Here is a 22,828-nt window from a genome sequence, read left to right on the forward strand (position 1 = left end):
TTCTGAATACCACCACCATAAGGAAGCTTACCGTGTTCACTTTAAAGTTGTCTTCCACTTAACTGTAAACCCAGATATAGGAGAAATCAAGAAACAGGAAAACTCCCTGTTATACTTATTTCCTTAGCTCAGTGTGAGACAGATTGATATCAAGTTTCACACAAAATAACCCCACCAACACCCAAAGTGTGTTTTGGGAGGTTTCTAGGATGCAGTCACATCCATTTCTCATCTGCCTTCAATGTCCCCCCTTCCTGGTGTCCATGTCAGCCTCTGTACAACGATATCATGGTCATTGTGATCAACACATCCAACCTAGGATGCCCCTCAGGGCTCAGCCAGGCATTGCATTTTCATAGCTTTCCAGTTCTCTTTGCTTATTCTCTTGAGTGTTCTCTCCAGTTGGGTCATTTGCAATTGTTAATCAAAGAGTGGACACTGCTTGGGGTGCCTGGGTGGCTCAGTCGGTTGGGTGTCTGACTTCGGCTCAGGTCATGATCTCACGGTCTGTGAGTTCAAGCCCCACATCGGGCTCTGTGCTAACAGCTCAAAGCCTGTAACCTGCTTCGGATTCTGTGTCTCCCTCTCTCTCTACCCCTCCCACGCTCATGCTCTGTCTCTCTCTCTGTCAAAAATAAATACACATTAAAAATTTTTAATAAAAAAAAGAGTGGACACTACTTACAAGAGGGAGATAATCCATAAAATATTGGCAGCACGCGCAGCTTCCCTTTTGCCTCTCATACACAGTTCCAGGACTATGCCATTTGCTATCTGTGAAGGAATCACTTTAGAAAGCCATTACCTGGTTAATGTGCATTCACATTGACATTAGACTGATGCTCACTGTGTTAAAAATCAGAGGCAGTGAAAAATGTTTTAAAAGATTACAATTATCTGACATTAAACACGTTAAGCTGGAGGTATCTTCCTCCAAAGTAATGTAGCATGATTTTTAAAGGATTGTTAACACGCCTGGATTGGGATAAAGTTATACCAAACAATACCAATAAACTCCATGTTTAGCAGGAAAAAATAAGCTCTACTGTGGGTAAAATGCCATCAAAGAGCATTGCATGTTAAAGAGAAATGGTTTGTGAAAGGAAATGTCAATCAATGCAGCAAATTTCATGATTGTCTTATTTTGGGAAATTCCCACAGCCAGTCTACAAGAGACTCATTATAGACTTGAGGACACCTGCAGATTGAAAGTGAGGGGATGGAAAACAATCTGTCTTGCTAATGGATGTCAAAAGAAAGCCAGGATGGCCATACTTATATCAGACAAACTAGTCTTTAAATTAAAGACTGTTACAAGAGATGAAGAAGGGCCTTATATCATAATTAAGGGGTCTATCCATCAATAAGAGCTAATAACTGTAAATGTTTATGCCCCCAACTTTTAAGCCCAAATATATGTCAATCACAAACCTAAGCAAACTTATTGATAATAATACTGTAATTGTAGGTGACTTTAATACTCCACTTACAACAATGGACAGGTCATATGGCAGGAAATCAATAAAGAAACAATGGCCTTGAATGATACACTGGACCACATGGACTTGACATATATTCAGAACTTTTCATCCCAAAGCAGCAGAATATACATTCTTCTTGAGTGCACATTGAACAGTCTCCAAAATAGATCACATACTGGGTCACAAAATATAAGAGGATTGAGATCATACCATGCATATTTTAACATCACAACACTATGAAACATGAAATCAACCACAAGAAAAAAATTTGGGAAGCCTCCAAATTCATGGAAGTTAACGAGCACCCTATTAAAGAATGAATGGGTGAACCAGGAAATTAAAGAAGAAATTAAAAATATATAGTGAAGCAAATAAAAATGAAAATATGACAATCCAAACACTTTGGGATGCAGCAAAGGCCATTCTATGAATAAAATACGTTACAATCCGGATCTATCTCAAGAAGCAATAAAAATCTGTATTTGGATACAGAACCTAACCTTACACCTAAAGAACTAGAAGCAGAGCAGCAAGGAAACCCCAAAGCCAGCAGAAGAAGAGAAATAATAAAGATTAGAGCAGAAAGAAACAATATAGAATTCAAAAAAACAGTAGAACATATCAATGAATCTAATAAGTGTTTTTTGAAAGAATAAACAAAATTGATAAACCCCTAGCCCGATTTCTCAAAAAGAAAAGAGAGAGAACCCAAATAGGTAAAATCACTAATGAAAGGGGAGAGATCACAACCAACACCACAAAAATACAAACAAATATTAGAGAATACTATGAAAAATTACATTCCAATAAACTGGACAATCTGGAAGAAATGGACAAATTCGTTGACACCCACACACTAACAAAATTCAAACGGGAAGAAATAGAAAATTTGAATAAATCCATAACCAGCAAAAAAATTGAATCAGTTATCAAGTCTCCCAACAAATAAGAGTTCTGGGCCAGATGGCTTCCTAGGGGAATTCTATCAGACATTTGAAGCAGAGTTAATACCTGTTCTTCTCATGCTGTTCCAAAAACTTGAAATGGAAGGAAAGCTTCCAGACCCATTTTATGAAGCCAGCATTATCTTGATTCCCAAAAGCAAAGACCCCACTAAAAAGGAGAATTACAGGCCAATATCCCTGATGAACATGGATGCAGAAATTCACAAGAAGATAGTAGCAAATCGAATTCAACAGTATATTAAGAGAATTATTCACCATGGTCATGTGGGATTCATTCCTGGGCTGCAGGGCTGGTTCAATATCTGCAAATCAATCAATGTGATGCATCACATTAATAGAAGAAAAGATAAACATCCTGTCAATAGATGCAATAAAAAGCATTTGACAAAATACAGCATCCTTGATTAAAAAAAAAAAAAACCTTGAGAAAGTCGGGATAGAAGGAACATACCTTAATATCATAAAAGCCATATGTGACAGTCCCACCACTAATATCATCCTCAATGGGGAAAAACTGAGAGCTTTCCCCCGGAGATCAGGAACATGACAGAGATGTCCACTCTCACTATTGTTGTTTAACATAGTGTTGGAAGTCTTACCCTCAGCAGTCAGACAACAAAATGAAATAAAAAGCATCAAAATTGTCAAAGAAGAAGTCAAACTTTCACTTTTTGCAGATGACATGATACTCTTCATTGAAAACTCAAAAGACTCCACCAAAAAAAACTACTAGAACTGATACATGGATTCAGCAAAGTTGCAGGATATAAAATCAATGTACAGAAATTTGTTGCATTTCTATACACCAATAAGGAAGCAACAGAAAGAAATATCAAGGAATTGATTCCATTTACAACTGCACTAAGGACCATAAAATATGTAGGAATAAACCTAACCAAAGAGGTAAAAGATTTGTATCCTGGAATTTATAGAAAAACTTATGAAAGAAATTGAAAAAGACACAAAGAAATGGAAAAACATTCTACATTCATGGATTGGAAGAACAAATGTTGTTAAAATATCAATACTACCCAAAGCAATATACACATTCAATGCAATCACAATCAAAATAACACCAGCATTCTTTTCATAACTAAAACAAACAATCCTAAAATTTGTATGGAACCACCAAAAAAAAAAAAACCCGCAAATAACCAAATTAATGTTGAAAAAGAAACCAAAGCTGGAGGCATCAAAATCCTGGACTTTAGCCTGTACTACAAGGACGTAATCATCAAGACAGTATGGTATGGGCACAAAAACAGACTCATAGACCAATATAACAGAATAGATAACCCAAAATTGGACCCACAAATGTATGGCCAACTAATCTTTGACAAAGCAGGAAAGAATATCCAATGGAAAAGAGTCTCCTTAGCAAGTGGTGCTGGGAGAATGGGACAGCAGATGCAGAAGAATGAAGTTGGACAACCTTCTTACACCATAAATAAGAATAAACTCAAAACGGATGAAAGACCAAAATGTGAGACAGGAAAACACAAAATCCTAGAGGAGAAAGGAGGCAACAACCTCTTTGTCCCAGCCACAGCAGCTTCTTATTTGACATGTCTCCAAAGGCAAGGGAATTAAAAGCAAAAATGAACTATTGGGACCTCATCAGGATACAAAGCTGTACAGCAGAGGAAACAACAAAACTAAAAGGCAACCAATGGAATGGGATAAGATATTTGCAAATAACATATTGTATACAGGGTGAGTATCCAAAATCTATAACAAACTTACCAAGCTCAACACCCACAAAACAAATAATCCAGTGAAGAAATGGCCAGAAGACATGAACAGATACTTTTCCAAAGAAGACATCCATATGGCTAACAGACACATGAAAAGATGTTCAATGTCACTCATCATCAGGGAAATATAAATCAAAACTACAATGAAATATATCACCTCACACTTACTCAGAATGGCTAAAATTAAGAACACATGAAACAAAAAATGTTCGCAAGGAGGTGGAGAAAGGGGAACTCTCTTACACTATTGGTACGAATGCAAACTGGTGCAACTACTCTGGAAAACAGTATGGAGGTTCCTCAGAGTATTAAAAATAAATAATAAAAATAAATAGTAAAAATTAAATATAGAATTACTGTATGACCCAGCACTACTAGGAATTTATCTAAAGGATACAGGAGTGCTGATTCATAGGGGCACAGGTGCCCCAATGTGCTATCAACAATAGCCAAATTATGGAAAGGGCCCAAATGTCCATCAACTGATGAATGGATAAAATTAGTATGGTATACACACACACACACACACACACACACACACACACACACACACACACAATGGAATACTGCTTGGAAATGAAAAAGAATGAAATCTTGCCACTTGCAACAACGTGGATGGAACTGGAGGGTATTATGCTACGTGAAATAAGTCAATCAGAGAAAGACAGATATCATATGTTCTCACTCATATGTGGAATTTGAGGAATTTAACAGAAGACCATGGGGGAAGGGAAGGAAAAAACAGTTACAAACTGAGAGTGAGTCAAAACATAAGAGACTCTTAAATATAGAGAACAAACTGACGACTGATGGAGGGGGTGCGGGGGAGAGGGGAATGGGCAGTGGACTTTGAGGAGGGTACTTGTTGGTATGAGTACTTGGTGTTGTATGTAAGTGATGAATCATGGGAACCTACTCCGGAAGCCAATAACATGCTGTATAGTCTTTATGTTAGCTAACTTGACAATAAATTATGTTAAAAAAAGTAACAAATTGCCACAGCCAGCCCAACCTTCAGCAACCACCAGCCTGATCAGTCAGCAGCCATCAACAATAAACCCAGACTCTCCTCCAGCATAAGGATTATGACTTGCTGAAATCTCACGTGATGGTTGACATTTGTTAAACAATAAAGCATTTTTTATTAAGTTTTTATTTAAATTCCAAAATAGTTAACACAAAGTGTTATATTAGTTTCAGGTGTACAATATAGTGATTCAACACTTATATACAACACCTGGTGCTCATCACAAGTGCACTCCTTAATCCTAATCACCTTTTCCACCCATCCCCCCATCTACCTCTCCTCTGGTAACAGTTTATTCTCTACAGTTAAAAGTCTGTTGCTTGGTTTGCCTGCACCTCTCTCTTTCTCTCTCTCCCCCCTCCCTTTGCTGGATTGTTTTGTTTCTTAAATTACACAAATGAGTGAAATCATATAGTATTTTTCTTTCTCAGACTGACTCCAACTTCCCTTAGCAAAATACTCTCTAGCTCTATCCACATCATTGCAGATGGCAAAATTTCATTCTCTTTTATGGCTGAGTAATATTCCATTGTGTATATATACCACATCTTCCTTGTCCATGCATCTATCAAGGGACACACGCTGCTTCCACAATTTTGCTATTGTAATAATGCTGCTACCAACTTAAGGGTGCATGTATCTTTGAATTAGTGTTTTTGTATTCTTTGGACAAATACCCAGTAGTGTGATTACTGGACCATAGGATAGTTCTATTTTTAGCTTTTTGAGGATCCTCCATACTGTTTTCCACAGTGGCTGTACAAGTTTGCATTCCCACCTGCAGTGAATGAGGTTTCCTTTTTCTGAACATCCTTGCCAATACTTGTTTCTTTTATTTTTAATTTTAGCCATTCTGACAGGTTTGAGATGATATCTCATTGTAATTTTGATTTGCATTTTCCTGATGAGTGATATTGAGCATCTTTTCATGTGTCTGTTGGCCATCTGGATGTCTTCTTTGAAGAAATGTCTATTCATTTACTCTGCCCATTTTTAATTAGATTATTTGTTTTCTAGGTGTTGAATTGTATTAGTTCTTTATATATTTTGGATACTAACACTTATTTGAATATGTCATTTGCAAATATCTTCTCCCATTCAGCAGGTTGCCTTTTAATTTTGCTGATTGTTTCCTTCACTGTGCAGCACCTTTTATTTTTATGTAGTCCCAATAGTTTATTTTTGCTTTTGTTTTCCTTGTTTCAGGAGACATATCTACAAAAATGATGCTGTGATCAATGTCAGATAAATTACTACCTGTGCTCTCTTCTAGGATTTTTAGGATTTCAGGTCTCACATTAAGTGTTTAATCTATGCTGAGTTTATTTTTGTGTATGGTGTAAGAAATTGGTCCAGTTTCATTCTTTTGGATGTAGCTGCTATTCAGGGTCTTTTGTGATTCCATATAAATTTTAGGGTTGTTCCAGTTCTTTGAGAAATACCGCTGATGTTTTGTTAGGGATTGCATTAAATGTCTAGATTGTTTTGGGTAGTATAGACATTTTAACAATATTTATTCTTCCAGTCCTTAAGCATGGAATGTCTTTCCATTTCTTTGTGTCGTCTAAAGAACAGTGCTTTAATCAGTATTTTACAGTTTTCAGAGTACAGGGCTTTCATCTCTTTTGCTAAGTTTATTCCTACCTACTTTATTATTTTTGGTGCAATTTTAAATGGGATTGTTTTCTTAATTTTTCCTTCTGCTGCTTCATTATTATTATGTGGAAATGTATCAACTTTTCTGAACATTGATTTTGTATCCTGCAACTTTACTAAATTTATTTATCAGTTCTAGCAGTTTTTTGGTGGAGTCTTCAGATTTTTCTCTATATAATATCATGTCATCTTGAAATAGTGCAAGTTTTACTTCTTACCAATTTGAATGCCTCTTATTTATTTTTCTCATCTGACTGCTATGGCTAGCACTTCTAGTACTATGTTAAATAAAATTTGTGAGAATGGAGATCCTTGTCTTGTTCATGATCTTAGGAGAAAATTTCTCTCAGTTCCCCCTCCATTGAGTGTGATATTCACTGTTTTTCATATGAGAACTTTATGTTGAGGTTTGTTCCCTTTAGACCTACTTTGTTGAGGTTTGTTGTTGTTGTTGTTTTCACAAATGGGTGTGTAGTTTGTCAGATTTTTTTTTTTCTGCATCTTTTGAAATGATCATGTGATTTTTGTTCTTTCCTCTATTGATGTGATGTATCACATTGATTAATTTGCTAATATTGAACCATTGAACCATCCTTGGAATAAATCCCCCTTGATAGTGGTCAATGATTATTTAAATGTATTGTTGGATTCAGTTTGCTAGTATTTTGTTGAGAATGTTTGCATTTATGTTCAACAGAGATATCAGTTTGTAGTTCTCTTTTTTGTGCTGTCTTTATCTGGTTTTGGTACCATGGTAATGCTGGCTTCATAGAATGAATTTGGAAGTTTACCTTCCTTTTCTATTTTTTGGAATATTTGAAGAATAGGTATTAACTCTTCTTTAAATGTTGTCTTGTCCTGGACTTCTGTTTTGGGGGAGGTTGTTATTATTATTATTATTATTACTATTATTATTACTGATTCAATTTCTTTGCTTGTTATGGGTCTCTTTCAGTTTTCTGTTTCTTCCTGATCCAGCTTTGGTAGGTTATATGTTTCTAGGAATTTATCCATTTCCTCTAGGTTGTTCAATTTGTTGGCATGTAGTTTCTCATAATATTCTCTGACATTTGTTGGTATTTCTGTGGTGTTGGTGGTTCTTTCTCCTCCATCATTTATTGTTTTATTTATTTGAGTCCTTTCTCTCTCTCTCTTTTTTTTCTGATGAGTATGGCAAAAGGTTCACCAATTTTTGTTTTTCTTTTCAAAGAACCATTGATCTGTTCTATAGGGTTTTTTTTAGTTTTTTTTTTTTTTCTATATCATTTGTATCTGCTCTAATCTTTGTTTCCTTCTTTCTGCTAGGGTTTTGGTTTTATTTCCTCTTTTTCTAGCCCCTTTATATGTAGAGTTAGGTTGTTTATTTGAGTATTTTTCTTTTAGAGACAGGCCTGTATTGCACTAAACTTCCCTCTTAGAACTGCTTTTGCTACATCCCAATGATTTTTGGACTGTTGTGTTTCATTTTCATTTGTTTCCATGTAATTTTTTATTTCTTTTTTGATCTATTGGTTGACTCATTTATTAATTAGTAGTATATTATTTAACCTCCATGTATTTGTGCTCTTTCCAGATTTTCTCTTTTGAGTTTTAATTTCATAGCATTGTCAGAAAAGCTACATCGTATGACTTAAATCGTTTTTAATTTGTTGAGACTTGTTTTGTGGCATAATATGTGATCTATTCTGGAGAATGTTCTATATGCACTAGGCAAAATATGTGATCTATTCTGAAGAATGTCCCATGTTCACTTGAAAAGAATGTGTATTCTGGTATTTTATTTATGTGGAATGTTCTGAATATATCTGTTATGTCCATCTCATTCACTGTGTCATTCAAAGCCACGATTTCTTTGTTGATTTTCTAATTGGATAATCGGTCCAGTGATATAAGTGTGGTTTTAAAGTCCCCTACTATTATTGTAATACTATTGATTTGTTCCTTTGTTGTTAACTGTTTTATGTATTTGGTCCCTCTCATGTTGGGTGCATATTTATAATTGTTATATCCTCTTGTTGGATGGTCCCCTTTATTATTATTTAGTGTCCTTGTTTGTCTCTTGTTACAGTCTTTTTTAAAGTCTATTTTCTCTGATATAAGTACTGCTACTATGGCTTCCTTTTGACATCTATTTTAGTGATAAATATTTCTCTATCCCCTCATTTTCAATCTACAGATGTCTTTAGGTATGAAATGAATTTCTTGTAGGCAGCATATAGATGGGTCTTGGTTTTTTTAATCCATTTTTCTACCCCATTTCTTTTTATTGGAGCATTTAGTCTATTTACATTCAAAGTAATTATTGATAGACACATATTTAGTGCCATTTTGTAACTTGTTTTGGAGTTATTTCTCTGATCCATTCTTCTTTTGCTCTTTCATGGTTTCCTTTAGTGATATACTTGGATTCACTTCTCTTTATTGTGTGCATAGTTATTAGTGGTTTTTGATATATGTTTACCTTACCTTTGTATATATAACCTCTTCTGCATATAGCAGTCTATATGAACTTGATCATCACTTAGGTTTGAACCCATTCTTTACTCCTCTCCTCCCAACATTTTAGGTATCTGGTATCATATTTTACATCATATTATTTTGTGAATCCCTTGACTGATTTTTACCGATATACTTATTTTTCATACTTTTATTTATGGTCTTTCCCTTCTACTCAGTGAGTCACTTCAATAAAATATTTTTATACAAATCAAAACCACACTCAGATACCACCTCACGCCAGTCAGAGTGGCCAAAATGAAGAAATCAGGAGACTATAGATGCTGGAGAGGATGTGGAGAAACAGGAACCCTCTTGCACTGTTGGTGGGAATGCAAATTGGTGCAGCCGCTCTGGAAAGCAGTGTGGAGGTTCCTCAGAAAATTAAAAATAGACCTACCCTATGACCCAGCAATAGCACTGCTAGGAATTTATCCAAGGGATACAGGAGTACTGATACATAGGGGCACCTGTACCCCAATGTTTATAGCGGCACTCTCAACAATAGCCAAATTATGGAAAGAGCCTAAATGTCCATCAACTGATGAATGGATAAAGAAATTGTGGTTTATATACACAATGGAATACTACGTGGCAATGAGAAAAAATGAAATATGGCCTTTTGTAGCAACATGGATGGAACTGGAGAGTGTGATGCTAAGTGAAATAAGCCATACAGAGAAAGACAGATACCATATGGTTTCACTCTTATGTGGATCCTGAGAAACATAACAGAAACCCATGGGGGAGGGGAAGGAAAAAAAAAAAAGAGGTTAGAGTGGGAGAGAGCCAAAGCATAAGAGACTGTTAAAAACTGAGAACAAACTGAGGGTTGATGGGGGGTGGGAGGGAGGGCAGGGTGGGTGATGGGTATTGAGGAGGGCACCTTTTGGGATGAGCACTGGGTGTTGTATGGAAACCAATTTGACAGTAAATTTCATATATTAAAAAAATTAAAAAAAAAAGAAAAATCAAAAAAAAAATTTAAAAAAATAAAATATATTATTGAAAAAAAATATTTTTAAATTAAGGTATGGACATTGTCTTTTTAGACATAATGCCACTGCACATAATGTAGTGCATATGTATATGTATATTGCATATAATGTAGTGTAGTATGAACATAGCTTCTCTATGTACTGAGAAACAAAATATTTATTTGACTTGCTTTACTTGTAATATTCACTTTATTTCAGTGGTCTGGAACCAAACCTGCAATATATCTGCTATGCCTGTAGTTACTTTAAATGGAAACAGATTACATTCTCCAATTAAAGACACAGTGTCCGAGTAGATTAAAAAATAAGATTCGACTCTATTTTGGCCACAAAAGGTTCACTTTAGCATTAGGAACACAAATAGGCTAAAAGTGAAGGACTAGAAATGGTATTCTATGTAAGTGATAATCACAAAAGAGTAAGAATGACAATACCTATATATAAGGAAAAATGAACTATATATGTCAAAAACTGTCTCAAGAGAAAAAATGGTCATTATATAGTAATTATTATGTCATTTATCAAAGGATATAGCTATTGTAAATACACATGTACACAATATCCAATGCAAAGCAAATATTAACAGAAATAAAGAGGGAAATAGAACAATAAAATAACAGTAGGGGATTTTAATAACTTACTTTTAAAAATGCTCATTCATATGGAAAATAAGGAAATAGTTGACTTGAACAACAATATAGACCACATGGACCTAAAAGACCTATGCCAAACATTCCACTCAACAGCAGAAGAATACACATTTTTAAAGCACACACAGAACATTCTCCAGGATAGATTATATGTTGGGCCACAAAACAAAGCCTAACAAATTTAAGAAGGTTGAAGTTGTACCACGTATCTTTTCTGACCAAAATGGTATGAAACTAGAAATAAATAACTGGGGAAAAATAGAATAAAATTACAAATATTTGGAAACCAATTAAAGAATAAATCAGATTGGAATACAAAAATTATCATGAGACAAATAAAAATAGAAATACATATACAAAAGCTTATGGGATAAAGTAAAAGCTGTTCTAGGAAGGAAGTTTATAGTGTCAAATGCCTACATTAAGAAAAAAGAAAGATCACATAAACAACATAGCTTTAAATTTCAAGGAACTAGAAAAAAGAACAAAATAAGACCAAAGGTGGCAGAAGAAAGGGAAAAGTAAATATCACAGTGAAAATAAAGGGAATAAAGACCAGAAAAAAATAGAAAAATAATTCAAAGAAATTAAGTGTTTTTTACAAGATAAACAAAATTGACATTTATTTAGACTAAGAAAAAAGAGAAGGCTCAAATAAAATTATAAATAAAAGAGGAGTCATTATAACTGATACCACAGAAATCTACAGAATCTTAAAGAGATACCTGTGAATAATTAAATGCCAACAAATTGGATAACCTAGAAGAAATGGCTAAACTTCTAGAAACATACAAGCTACCAAGGCTGAAGTATGAAGAAATAAGAAATCTGACCGGACCAATAATGAGTAAGAAAATTAAATCAACAATCAAAAACCTCCCAACCAAGAAAAGTTTCACAGTCAAATGTCTTCACTGGAAAATGCTACCAAACATTAATGAAGAATTAATACCAATCCTTCTTAAACCATTACAAAAACTTTAAGAAGAGGGAATAATCATCTCTTTTTATGAGGTCAGCATTACCTTGATACCAAAACCAAATGAGGACAATATGAAACAGGAAAACTGTAGGTCAGTAACCCTGATGAACATAGATGCAAAAATCCTCAACATTAATACTAGAAAACTGAATTCAGCAACAGATTAAAAGGATCTTACACCATGGTCAATGGAGATTTATCCCTAGGATGGATACAAGGACAGTTCTATATAACAAACAATAAATGTGAGACATCACATTGATAGAAGGAAGGATAAAAATTATATGATAATTTCAATATATCCAGAAAAAGCATATTCATCAATATTATTTCATGACAACAATTGTCAAAAAATTAGGTGTAGAAAGAATGTACTTCAATATCAAAAAGGCCATATATGACAAACCCACAGCTAACATTATATTCAAAGTTGAAAAGCTGGAAGCTTTTCTTCTAAGATCAGGAACAAGGATGTCTACTGTGTCCACTTTTATTCAGCATAATACTTGTAGTTCTAGCCAGAGAAGTTAGTCGAGAAAAAGAAAAAATATAACTGTCCGAATAAGAAAGGAAGAAGTAAAATTATCTGTAGATGATATGATTTTAAATTTTATTTTAATGTTTATTTATTTTTGAGAGAGAAAGAGAGAGAGACAGAGAGAGAGAGAGAGAGAGAGAGAGAGAGAGACAGAGCACAAGTTGGGGAGGGGCAGAGAGAGAGGGAGACACAGAATCCAAAGCAGGCTCCAGGATCTGAGCTGTCAGCACAGAGCCTGATGCAGGGCTCAAACCCACAAACTGTGAGATCATGACTTGAGCTGAAGTCAGTCGCTTAACTGACTGAGCCACCCAATCACCCCTGGATGATATGATTTTATATAGAAAAAAAGTCTAAACACTCCACCAAAAGATTGTTAGAACTAATAAGAAAATTCAGTAAAGTGCAGCATACAAAATCAGTATACAAAATTCACTTATGTTACATACTAACAATGAACTATCCAAAAAGAAAAAAGTAAAAAGGAACTAAGAAAAGCATCCCATTTACAATAGCATCAAAAATATTTAGGAAAAAGTTTAACCAAGGAGTTGAAGACCTGTGTAAGCTTATGCACAGCAAAGAAAACAACAGAATGAAGAGAACCTACCTAATAGATGATATTTGCAAACCATATATCTGTTAAGGGGTTAATATCCAAAATATATAAAGAAGTCCTAAAACTCAGTAACAAGAAATTTTAAAAACCTTCCCATTTACAGTAGCCTCAAAAAATACTTAATTAAAAAATTAAACCAAGGAGTTGAAGACCTATGCACTGAAAATTAGAAGACATTGATAAATAAATTGAAGAAGACACAAATAAGTGGAAAGATATTTTGTGTTTATGTATTAGAAACATTAATATTGTTAAAATGTCCATACTACCCATAGATATCTACAGGCTCAATGCAATTCTATATGTTTGACTTTTTTAGATTCTACATATAAATGAGATCATGCAGTTTTTTTCTTTGTGTCTGCCTTATTCCCTTTAGCATAATATCTTCCAGGTTTATCCATATCATTGCAAATGGCAGGATATCTTTATTTTATTTTATTTTTTTGATAGACAGAGAACAAGTGGGGGAGGGGCAGAGAGAGAAGGAGACACAGAATCCAAAGCAGGCTACAGGCTCTCAGCTGTCAGCACAGAGCCAGATGCGGGGCTCAAACTCACAAATTACGAGATCATGACCTAAGCTGAAGTCGGATGCTGAACCGACTGAGCCATCCAGGAGCCCCAGGATATCTTTCTTTTTTAAGGCTGAATAGTATTCACATATGTGAACATATATATATCACATTTTCTGTATTCATTCATCCTTTAATAGACAGTTTCCATATCTTGTTATCTTTTTAATTCTTTCCATCATAAGTAGACATGAATTTATACTCCTTTAATTCTTATCACCTCCCATTTGAGGCTGGTAAATTGAGATCTATTTTATAGTGAAGTCCTTGGATGCTCAGAGGGAAAGTATTTTGCCCAATCCACATTACTTCTAAACAACAGTGCAGCAATTTGCATCCATCTCATTCCAGAGCTCATTTGTCTACTGTATAATGTCTAAACCCTCTTCTGAGAAGGCACCAAATCCTTTTATTCACCACTGTGCTTTACCCCTATTATCTTACCCCCAAACTTGTTATTCCTCTTGTATAAAGTATTTCAATGAGTCTGCTCACTAACATCATGGACTCCTTCGCACCTCCATATCTAAGCACTGCCCATTCTCCCTCTTCAATATCTCTTGAATCTATCTCTCTTTGCTGCTGGTATTCTAATTTAGATCCTTCTTATCAGCAGTATCCTATCTGGTCTCCCTACCTCAGTCTCTCTAGTCTAGTCAACTTTCAATAATGAACCTAAAGGGATATTCTAAAAATGCATTTGATAATACCACTTCCCTGTAAACAAAAAAAGTCATACCCACTTCAGCCCAGTGATAAAGTTCATACTCATGAACATGGCATTCATTGCCTTCATGATACAGCCCCAACCCACCTTAACAGCCTCATCTCCAACTACCCACACTTATCATCTAAAATTTGTTCCTATGCTCAAGCCACACTAAACTTTACTCTTAGTTTACATTTTCTTAGGCAAACTATGATCTTTCACTCCTCTAAGGTGTTCTGTCTGAAGTTCCCTTTCCCTCATTTTCTACCTATTGTAATCCTTCAAGGCCCAACTCAAATGTTACTCCTTTTGAAAGATCTTCTTCAGCCCCTCCAAGTAGAATTAGCACTGTCCTCCTCATAGCACTTATTTGCATGATTCTACTTGTATTATAATAATTGATATATTTCTCCTGCTATACTAGTATGATACATCTCAAAGCTTCTCCCTACCACTTACCCACATGTAGAAGAGAGGGCCCCAGTTGGCTAATTGCCTATTTGTGAGGCCTCCCTGTCTTTCCTGATTCACTCTCAGTTTTCTGCAGTTTATGAAGTGGGCTATGTGTTTTATTGTGGAAATGGATGACTAGCTAAAGAAAGGGAATGATACTGAACACTTTTTACCTGACCGGAGCAATAAACTCTCTCCTCAGAAAGAGTGTGAACTCTAGAAACAAACTTCTAGCTTTGAAAATTGGCTCTGCCACATTAACTTTGTGACACTGATCTTCCCAGTGCCTTAGATTCCTTATCTGTAAAGTAGGACTAATAAAGAGTTCACTACTTTATAAAGCAGTTTTGAAAATAATGGTGAGATAATCCATGTAAAGCACTTAGAACAGGGCCTGGCACAGAGAAAGTGCCCAAATAATGGTATCTGTTACCATTACCATCACAGTCATTATTATCATCACTACCATTTTGTCATTATTATTTGTGAGCATTATTTGTCAGCATATCCCAGAACCTGGAAATATTTTCCCTTGGCAGAGGGTCTAGTTCCAAAGTCCCCATTGCTACTATCATTCTATCCCCTATTTCCTTGAATCAGAAAAATATCCTTTCCTATGTAGAAGGTAGTGACCTCTGTGAGACTGTATATGTGGCCCATCTTTATGACATTGGACCTCTTGTACTGTATTGAGATGGCAATAATGCTGTTATGTCCTGTAGAGCACAGTCCATCCCTGTTGTCTCTACTAAAGTAGAGCAGGGGTGAAATTTCCTAGGGTCTTTATACTAGAAGAAAGTATTCAAATAGAAACATGTAAATGAGATGTTGGGCCTAAAGCACATGAGAGAAGAAATTCATGTCACTGTTCACTTCATTGTTTTGAGAGGGTAAATGTGCTTAAGGTTACTCCTAAGTGCTGGAGGTTTACAGGTAGCCTCTGCCACAAGGCATGTCCTGGAAGCATATGATCTAGTTACATGGCTCTCTTGTGCTTATGCCCCTATTAGTTGTAAGCCTTCAGTAAATTTTTGTTTGAATGCTCTAATCTGATTTTTGTTTGAATGTTCTAGTGCTAGGCTTATGAAAGCAGGACTATTTATCTACCTTGGGACAAAGTAGGAAAACTATAAAGGGAATCCTTTTGGCCCTGATCTCTATAATGGTAACAGGAGTGATTGGTAACAGGTTCTCAAATAGAAGAAAGCTCTCTGGGGGGAAAAGTCTTTGCAGCAAAACTTAGCCCTTCTTTCTCACATAAAAACTCTTACCTCACTGCCTAATTGGAGCATAATAGCATAAGTAATAACTAGCAATTATAGAGTATTTATTATGTACCACATACTGAAATAAGTATACCATCTCATGTAACCCTGACTACTACCTCATGAGGTAGGTACTATTATTTTCATTATACTGAGGAGAAAACTTGAGGTATAGAGAGATCATGGACTTGCCAAATGTCCTACAGTTGATAGGAAGCAGAACTGAGATTCAGACTTGGCCACTTGATTCCAAAGCCTGCATTTCTTTTAACATTTTACTATGGAGAGTTTAAAACATAAACTGAACTTAAAAAAAAAAAAGTATAACATACTCCCCGGTGCCTATCACACAGCTTTAACATTTACCACCATATGCCCATTCTTGTTTCATCTATACCCCTACCCACATCCCCAAACAAGGCCTCATGTCACTTCATCCATAAATGTTTCAGTATATATCTCTAAAAGATAAAGACCTTTTTAAACCAAAATTACAATACCATCATCGTACCTGAAAGAAAAGCAAACAGTAATTCCTTAAGATCACTGTCCGGTCAGTGTTCAAATTTTCCTGTCATTTTTTTTTTTTAAATCAGGATCTAAATAAGATTCATGTATTACAACTGCTTGACATATTTCTCAAGTCTCATTTAGCCATCTAGAACCTGTTATTAACCACTACACTCTGATCTAGGGTTTCTACTATGAAGAAAGGTGCCACTTTCCTTAGAGCAGGAGTTCTAAATTAGGGAGTAACAGCTTTAAGGGAAGCTATGAATCTCTTAAAATTAGTTGTTAAAATTTTGCATGTATTTGTGTTGGTTAATTTGTCTTAGGAGAATATCCTTGGCTTTCATTAGAGTTGGGAGTTTATGAGGATGGAGAATGAAGTTAAATTCTGTTAAGTTTATTAACTTGAAATTTAAGAGAATTTAACAAATTACTTTTGAGAGGAATAGAAATAGTTAAGGATTAATTGGTGTCACATTAAAGAGAATAGAATTATAGGGGTGCCTGGGTGGCCCAGTCGGTTAGGCATCCTCCTTCAGCTCGGGTTATGATCTCACAGTCCATGAGTTCGAGCCCCGCGTCAGGCTCTGTGCTGACAGCTCGGAGCCTGGAGCCTGCTTTGCATTCTGTGTCTCCCTCTCTCTCTGCCCCTCCCCTGCTCATGCTCTGTCTCTCTCTGTTTCAAAAAGAAATAAAAACACTTAAAATTTTTTTTAAAAGAATAGAATTATAATTGATCAGAAACTCTTAAGTCCATTTTAAATTACATATCCCTTTGAATAAAGCATCTTGGTGTACTGTGGTGTTACTGAATTGTGGTGGTGAAAATCATACTCAGATCTTGAACTGAATTCCCTATTAGTTGGAATCTGTGACTCGACATGAATTGGGGTAGGTAGAGACTGATTTTGTGAGCTATCAGTGATTTGTTCCACAATAATAACCCCATTGAAAATGTGTACAATATTTCAATATTATGTGTGTATAAAAATGAAATGGTAATAACGTTATATCATTAATTTTCCCTCTTTACACCAACTTTTCCTAGATGAAATCCAACATCAAACACCCAATGGTGTTATCACCAGCAGTATAGAACCCCCCAAGCTACCACAATACCCCAAACTGCCTATTCAGAGGAGTGGGGAAGCTGATACTGAGAGGCAGTCCCCAAGCAGGCTTGTTTCAGATGGCAAGTTGGAGTCCTGTCCTGAAGTGGATGTGGGGAAGCTGGTGTCTAGGCTGCAAGATGGAGGAACCAAGGCCATATCAAAAGCCACCAATGGACCTGTGCCAGGCTCTGCGCCCACCAAAGCACCCTCTTTCCAAATAAAGAGACCAGCTCCTCGTCCCCTGACTCACCACAAGGAGGGTAAGTGCTTGGGAATCCCATTGAAACCAGAATTGAAACCAACTCTTGTGTACATTGAGATCTTTCTGAGGTTGGAGATATTTAAATAGGAATCTGTTCCAGTTTACTACCACTAATGTTGGAATTATGAGTAAGAACATAAAACCCATTCACAATAATCACTAGAATATAAACTTTATGAGGGTGGTGATTTGGGGCCTGTTTTATTTACTTCTATATCCAAGTGTTTAGAACATTGCCTGACTATTACAAGGTAGACACTTATTACTTGTATAATAAATTAATAATAATATTTTTATAAATATTATTACAGCTACTGTTGCCATTAAGTATTTGCTATGTCCTTGGCACTGTACTAGGTATTGACAAACTATTTCTGATCTTCACAGCCTTACTGTGGAGAACGTATTACCATTTTTTTTTCCTACTAGAACTGAGGATCCTAGAGCTAAGTGACTTGACAAACGTTCATAGCTAGTAACTGGCTGAGCTGGGATCTCAATCTTACCAAGTCTGACAGGCACAAAAGCCTGTTTTATTTCCAATAAGGCAGAACTATCACTTTACCTTTCTATAAGAAAATTTGAAATTGGTAAACTGCTGGTTTCTCATTCTCACTTGCCAGATTAATCAAAATAGGGACAAAAGGGCACAACTTCTGCAAAACTATAGGCTTTTTAAATTACAAATTCAAGATGTGGCTGACTTCTGTAAATTTAATTGGTTACTACATGTGGAGACTCATATTTGGAGGTTGGAGCTAATCCAGAGGGTATCTGGAGAAGGGTACATAATTCTATGAAGATAGTATGGTATACTGGACAGAATATAGACTTTGATATCACAAAGGCTTCGATCCAAATTGTGGATATTTTATTTTCTTGATAGATGACCTTCTAAAAATATGCCTTGTTTTTTTTTTATCTTGTCCTATTCCAAAAAGGATTTAAGGCATTTCACAATTTAGAAAATACAAGGACTCAAAATAGTAAGAATAATTTATTCAACAAGTATTTATGTAATACTTACTGTATGCCTGGCCTCATTCTAAGTGTTGAGGACATAAGAATGAATAAGACACAAGGTCCCTACTCTCTTGAGCCTTATATCAGGGCTTAGCAAACTGTGGCCTTAACTGGTTGAAAAAAATCAAAAGAAAAATAATATGTCATGAAACATGAAAATTATATGAAATTCAAATTTCTGTGTCCATAATATACCACTTAACTTACATAGTGTCTAAAGCTGATTTTATACTACAACATCAGAATCTAGTAGTAGCAACAGAGACCTTCCAATGGCCTACAAGACCTAAAATATTAGCTATCTGATACTTTACAGAAGAAGTTTGCTGACTTCTGCCTTAGATTCTAGAGAATACAGGTGAGAAAAAATGAGGTCAAGAGAGAAAAAAAAGGTTGTATAGTAAGAATATAGAAATAATGGAGTTCATACACAAAATATTTGCTGTGAAGCCTTACATACTTGCTGGAGCAGTGTCACAGATTTGTCTCCAAACTTTCTAGAGAAAATGAAAAGAGGAGGAACTTAATGGTAATATAAGTCTATGCTCTTAAGGTAACAACAAGCCACTTGTTCAAGTAAAAGTACAACTCATCCATTTTTGAGGCAAGAGAATACTTCTAAGAAGCATTTTCTCTCAAGAATTGTTGCATATAACAACCTTAACATGGGCTGATGGCAATGTCTCAGAGCACAATTCCGTAAAAGCTATTCTTTGGGAATCTGATAAGATTTCCACTAAGTAACTGACTCTGTGAATTATTTGTCTTGGCCCACTGATCCATCTGTCTGTATGATTAATAGTTATTTAACCTCTGTGCACCTAGGTTTTTAAATCTATAAATAGGAGAAACAGCTCATCTAACAGAATTACTGGTAAGGTTAAAAGAAATACCAAAATTTCTGCCATATATTCAAAATATGTTATTAATTCCCTACCCTGCTTTTCCCCTAAGATTTGCCTATTTAGGGAAATAACTAATTAACACCAGACTTCTATGTAGACACTGCTTCAATTTATAAGTCATGTATTGACCTTCACATCAATCTGGTAGAGTTGGGTAATTCAAGATATATTTTTCACGGAGAAGTTTGTTTTGCCTGCTACTAAGCCTTGAGGTCAGCCAGATCCTCTAAGGTCAGCACACCACAACTTAGCCCTCCCTAACTATTGCCTACTGTTGAGTTAAATTCTAGAGGCATTTCCCCTTCCCATTCCTCCACAGTCCTGCTCCAGGCTGCTGGCAACAGCTGCTCTTATCTAATAGTTTCAGTTAATATAATGATCTTACTGTACATTATCAGTCAGACTGTCTAAATCTGGGCCACATCATTGCCTGGTTTTTGCTTTTTACCTTAAATCAGTCAGCAACAGGCTAGTGTTATGTAGATTTTTTCAAAGATCCATGCCTCCAGCCTTAGCTACAGAAAACAGAACTGTAGTTATAATCCTGGCCTTGGTGAAAAATGAGCCAAATTTATGATGTAGTTGCCTCTTTGTTTTTTTTTTGTTTGTTTGTTTGTTTTTAGTTAAATTCCAGTTACTTAACATACAGTGTAACATTAGTTTCTGGAATAGAATTTAGTAATTCATCACTAACATATAACACCCAGTGTTCATCACAAGTGCCTTCCTTAATAACCTATCACCCATTTAACCCATCTCCCTACCTACATTCCTTCCAACAACGCTCAGTTTCTCCTATAGTTAAGAGTCTGTTCTATGGTTTGCCTCTCTCTTTCTTCCCCCTATGCTTATTTGTTTTGTTTCTTAAATTCCACATATGAGTGAAATCATATGATATTTGTCTTTCTCTGATGGATTGATTTCTGTTAGTATGATACCCTTTATTCCACCCATGTTGTTTCAAATGGCAAGATTTATTCTTTTTATAGCTGAGTAATATTCCATTGTGTGTGTGTATATTTCAAAACTTTTTTATCCTTTATTTTTTTTTTAATTTTTAAATGTTTTATTTTTGAGAGAGACAGAGCACAAGTGGGGGATGGGCACAGAGAAAGAGGGAGACATAGAATCCAAAACAGTCTCTAGGCTCTGAGCTGTCAGCATAGAGCCTGATGCAGGGCTTGAACTCATGAACTGCAAGATCATGACCTGAGCTGAAGTCAGCGCTTAACCAACTGGGGCACCCAGGTGCCCCAAAACTGTTCTATTCTTTTATGAGTCAGTGGGCACATTTGGCCTCTTTCCGTAATTTGGCTATTGTTGATAGTGCTACTATAACCATCAAAATCTTAGAGGAGAACACAGGCAGCAACCTCTTTGACATCAGCCCATAGCAACTTCTTACTAACTACATCTCTATAGTTGCCTCTTTGAACTTCACTCACTCCCACCTCCTCACCTCTTATTCCCCCCCGCTTCCTCCCTATATTGGCCACCACTCCAGTGGTAGATTCCAGGCATCAGAACAGATATCAATTAAGCAAAAGCTGCAAACACCTCTGACCCTGAGCTATAATTAAGAGTTGTTGGCCCCAGGTACTGGCCAGCAGCCTTAATGACAGTCACCTCAGCTGACCCACTCTGCACTTTGCAGTTGTCACTCCATTTCAGCTCTTTGTTCAGAGTTTTGCCTACCATGTCAAAGGTCAATGCACAGGCCTCATTTCTTTAGTGATCCAACTATGCCATTTCCTTGTCCCCGATGTCCTCCCCTTGCATCAATCCAACATTTGGATTTGATATTGAGTGGGCTTGATATTCTTTACATTTTTCCTTAGCAATTAAAGATAGCAAACACAAAGTACATGTTAAATTGCTTTGTTCCATGGCAGTCAACTTACAATAAAATCAATATTGTTTTCTGAGATAATTTTGGCAAGGGCTCTTTTCTGTTCCAGACATAGAACTGGATACTTTCTCTTTTTCTGTTGTATCTAATCATTATGATAGGCCTATGAGGTTGGTTTCCTCCCTCATTTCACATTTATTTCCCGATTAAGGAAAAATTGAGGCTCAGAGAAGTGAAACAACTTCCCAGAGCCACCCACATTGTAAGATGTGGAGACAGAGATTGAACCTAGGCTTCTTGGCTACCAAATTTTAATTTCTTAAATGGTTTTAGCTACCTTCTTATTTCTATTTTCTAAGAAGCATTAACTTGTAGGAGAGAAAAAATATACAAGCCAATATACTGTCCTTTAATCTCACTGCCTCTAATCAGGCCTGGCTTTGAAAAGGACTTGGGACTTTCCTTTGTATAGTTTCTACAAAAGGACTTGGGACTTTCCTTTGGAGAGTGGGGTAGATAAAACATCTACTTACATGCACTTGTTCATTTATTTAGGCATAGTGCTATGCAACGGGGAGGACAATGATGAAAGGCCATGGTCCCTGCCCTCCAAGTGTTCATGGTGAGGCTGGCATGTAAGAAAACAGTCCCAGTCCAGTGTGATCCATGTTCTAAAGCTGGTGTGAATAAATTCCTGTCTGCCTCAGGTTCTTCGATAAAAGTAAAGAATACATCCATACTGTAAAATACAATACATGTGTTTAGGAGCCCTTCTTAGCTCTTTTTCTCTGTCTTGACAAGAAATAAAAGACTTCATTCTGGTGATGTGTTCTAGAGTTTGGAGAAGAGAGCTTGTAAAGTCTTCCTCAGCCACAGGTCCACCAATTTTCCACTGGGCTAAGACATGCAGTCAGTGACATTTGTATCTGCTCTAGAAGTATTAGAAACAGACTTGCTCTTTCAGTAATTGGCTGTGCTGGCCATTATCCACATTTGTTT

The 22,828-nt window shown here is 35.9% G+C and overlaps 1 protein-coding gene across 8 annotated transcripts in view; it reads left to right on the forward strand.

Annotated features, from left to right (window-relative positions):
* OPHN1 (oligophrenin 1) overlaps positions 1 to 22,828 on the forward strand; it is a 532,200-nt gene that overhangs the window by 465,457 nt on the left and 43,915 nt on the right. For all 8 annotated transcript variants that reach the window (XR_002074899.2, XM_053891532.1, XM_053891531.1 and 5 more), the window contains one exon: positions 17,727 to 18,050. Coding sequence is in view for 7 of the 8 variants with exons in the window: in XM_053891532.1 (XP_053747507.1) it covers positions 17,727 to 18,050 (324 nt within the window). In the remaining variant the exon portion in view is untranslated. The remainder of the gene's footprint in view (positions 1 to 17,726; positions 18,051 to 22,828) is intronic.

This window comes from Panthera pardus, unplaced genomic scaffold (assembly GCF_024362965.1).
Source record: "Panthera pardus isolate Hobbes unplaced genomic scaffold, ASM2436296v1 HiC_scaffold_27, whole genome shotgun sequence".
Taxonomy (NCBI): Eukaryota; Metazoa; Chordata; class Mammalia; order Carnivora; family Felidae; genus Panthera; species Panthera pardus.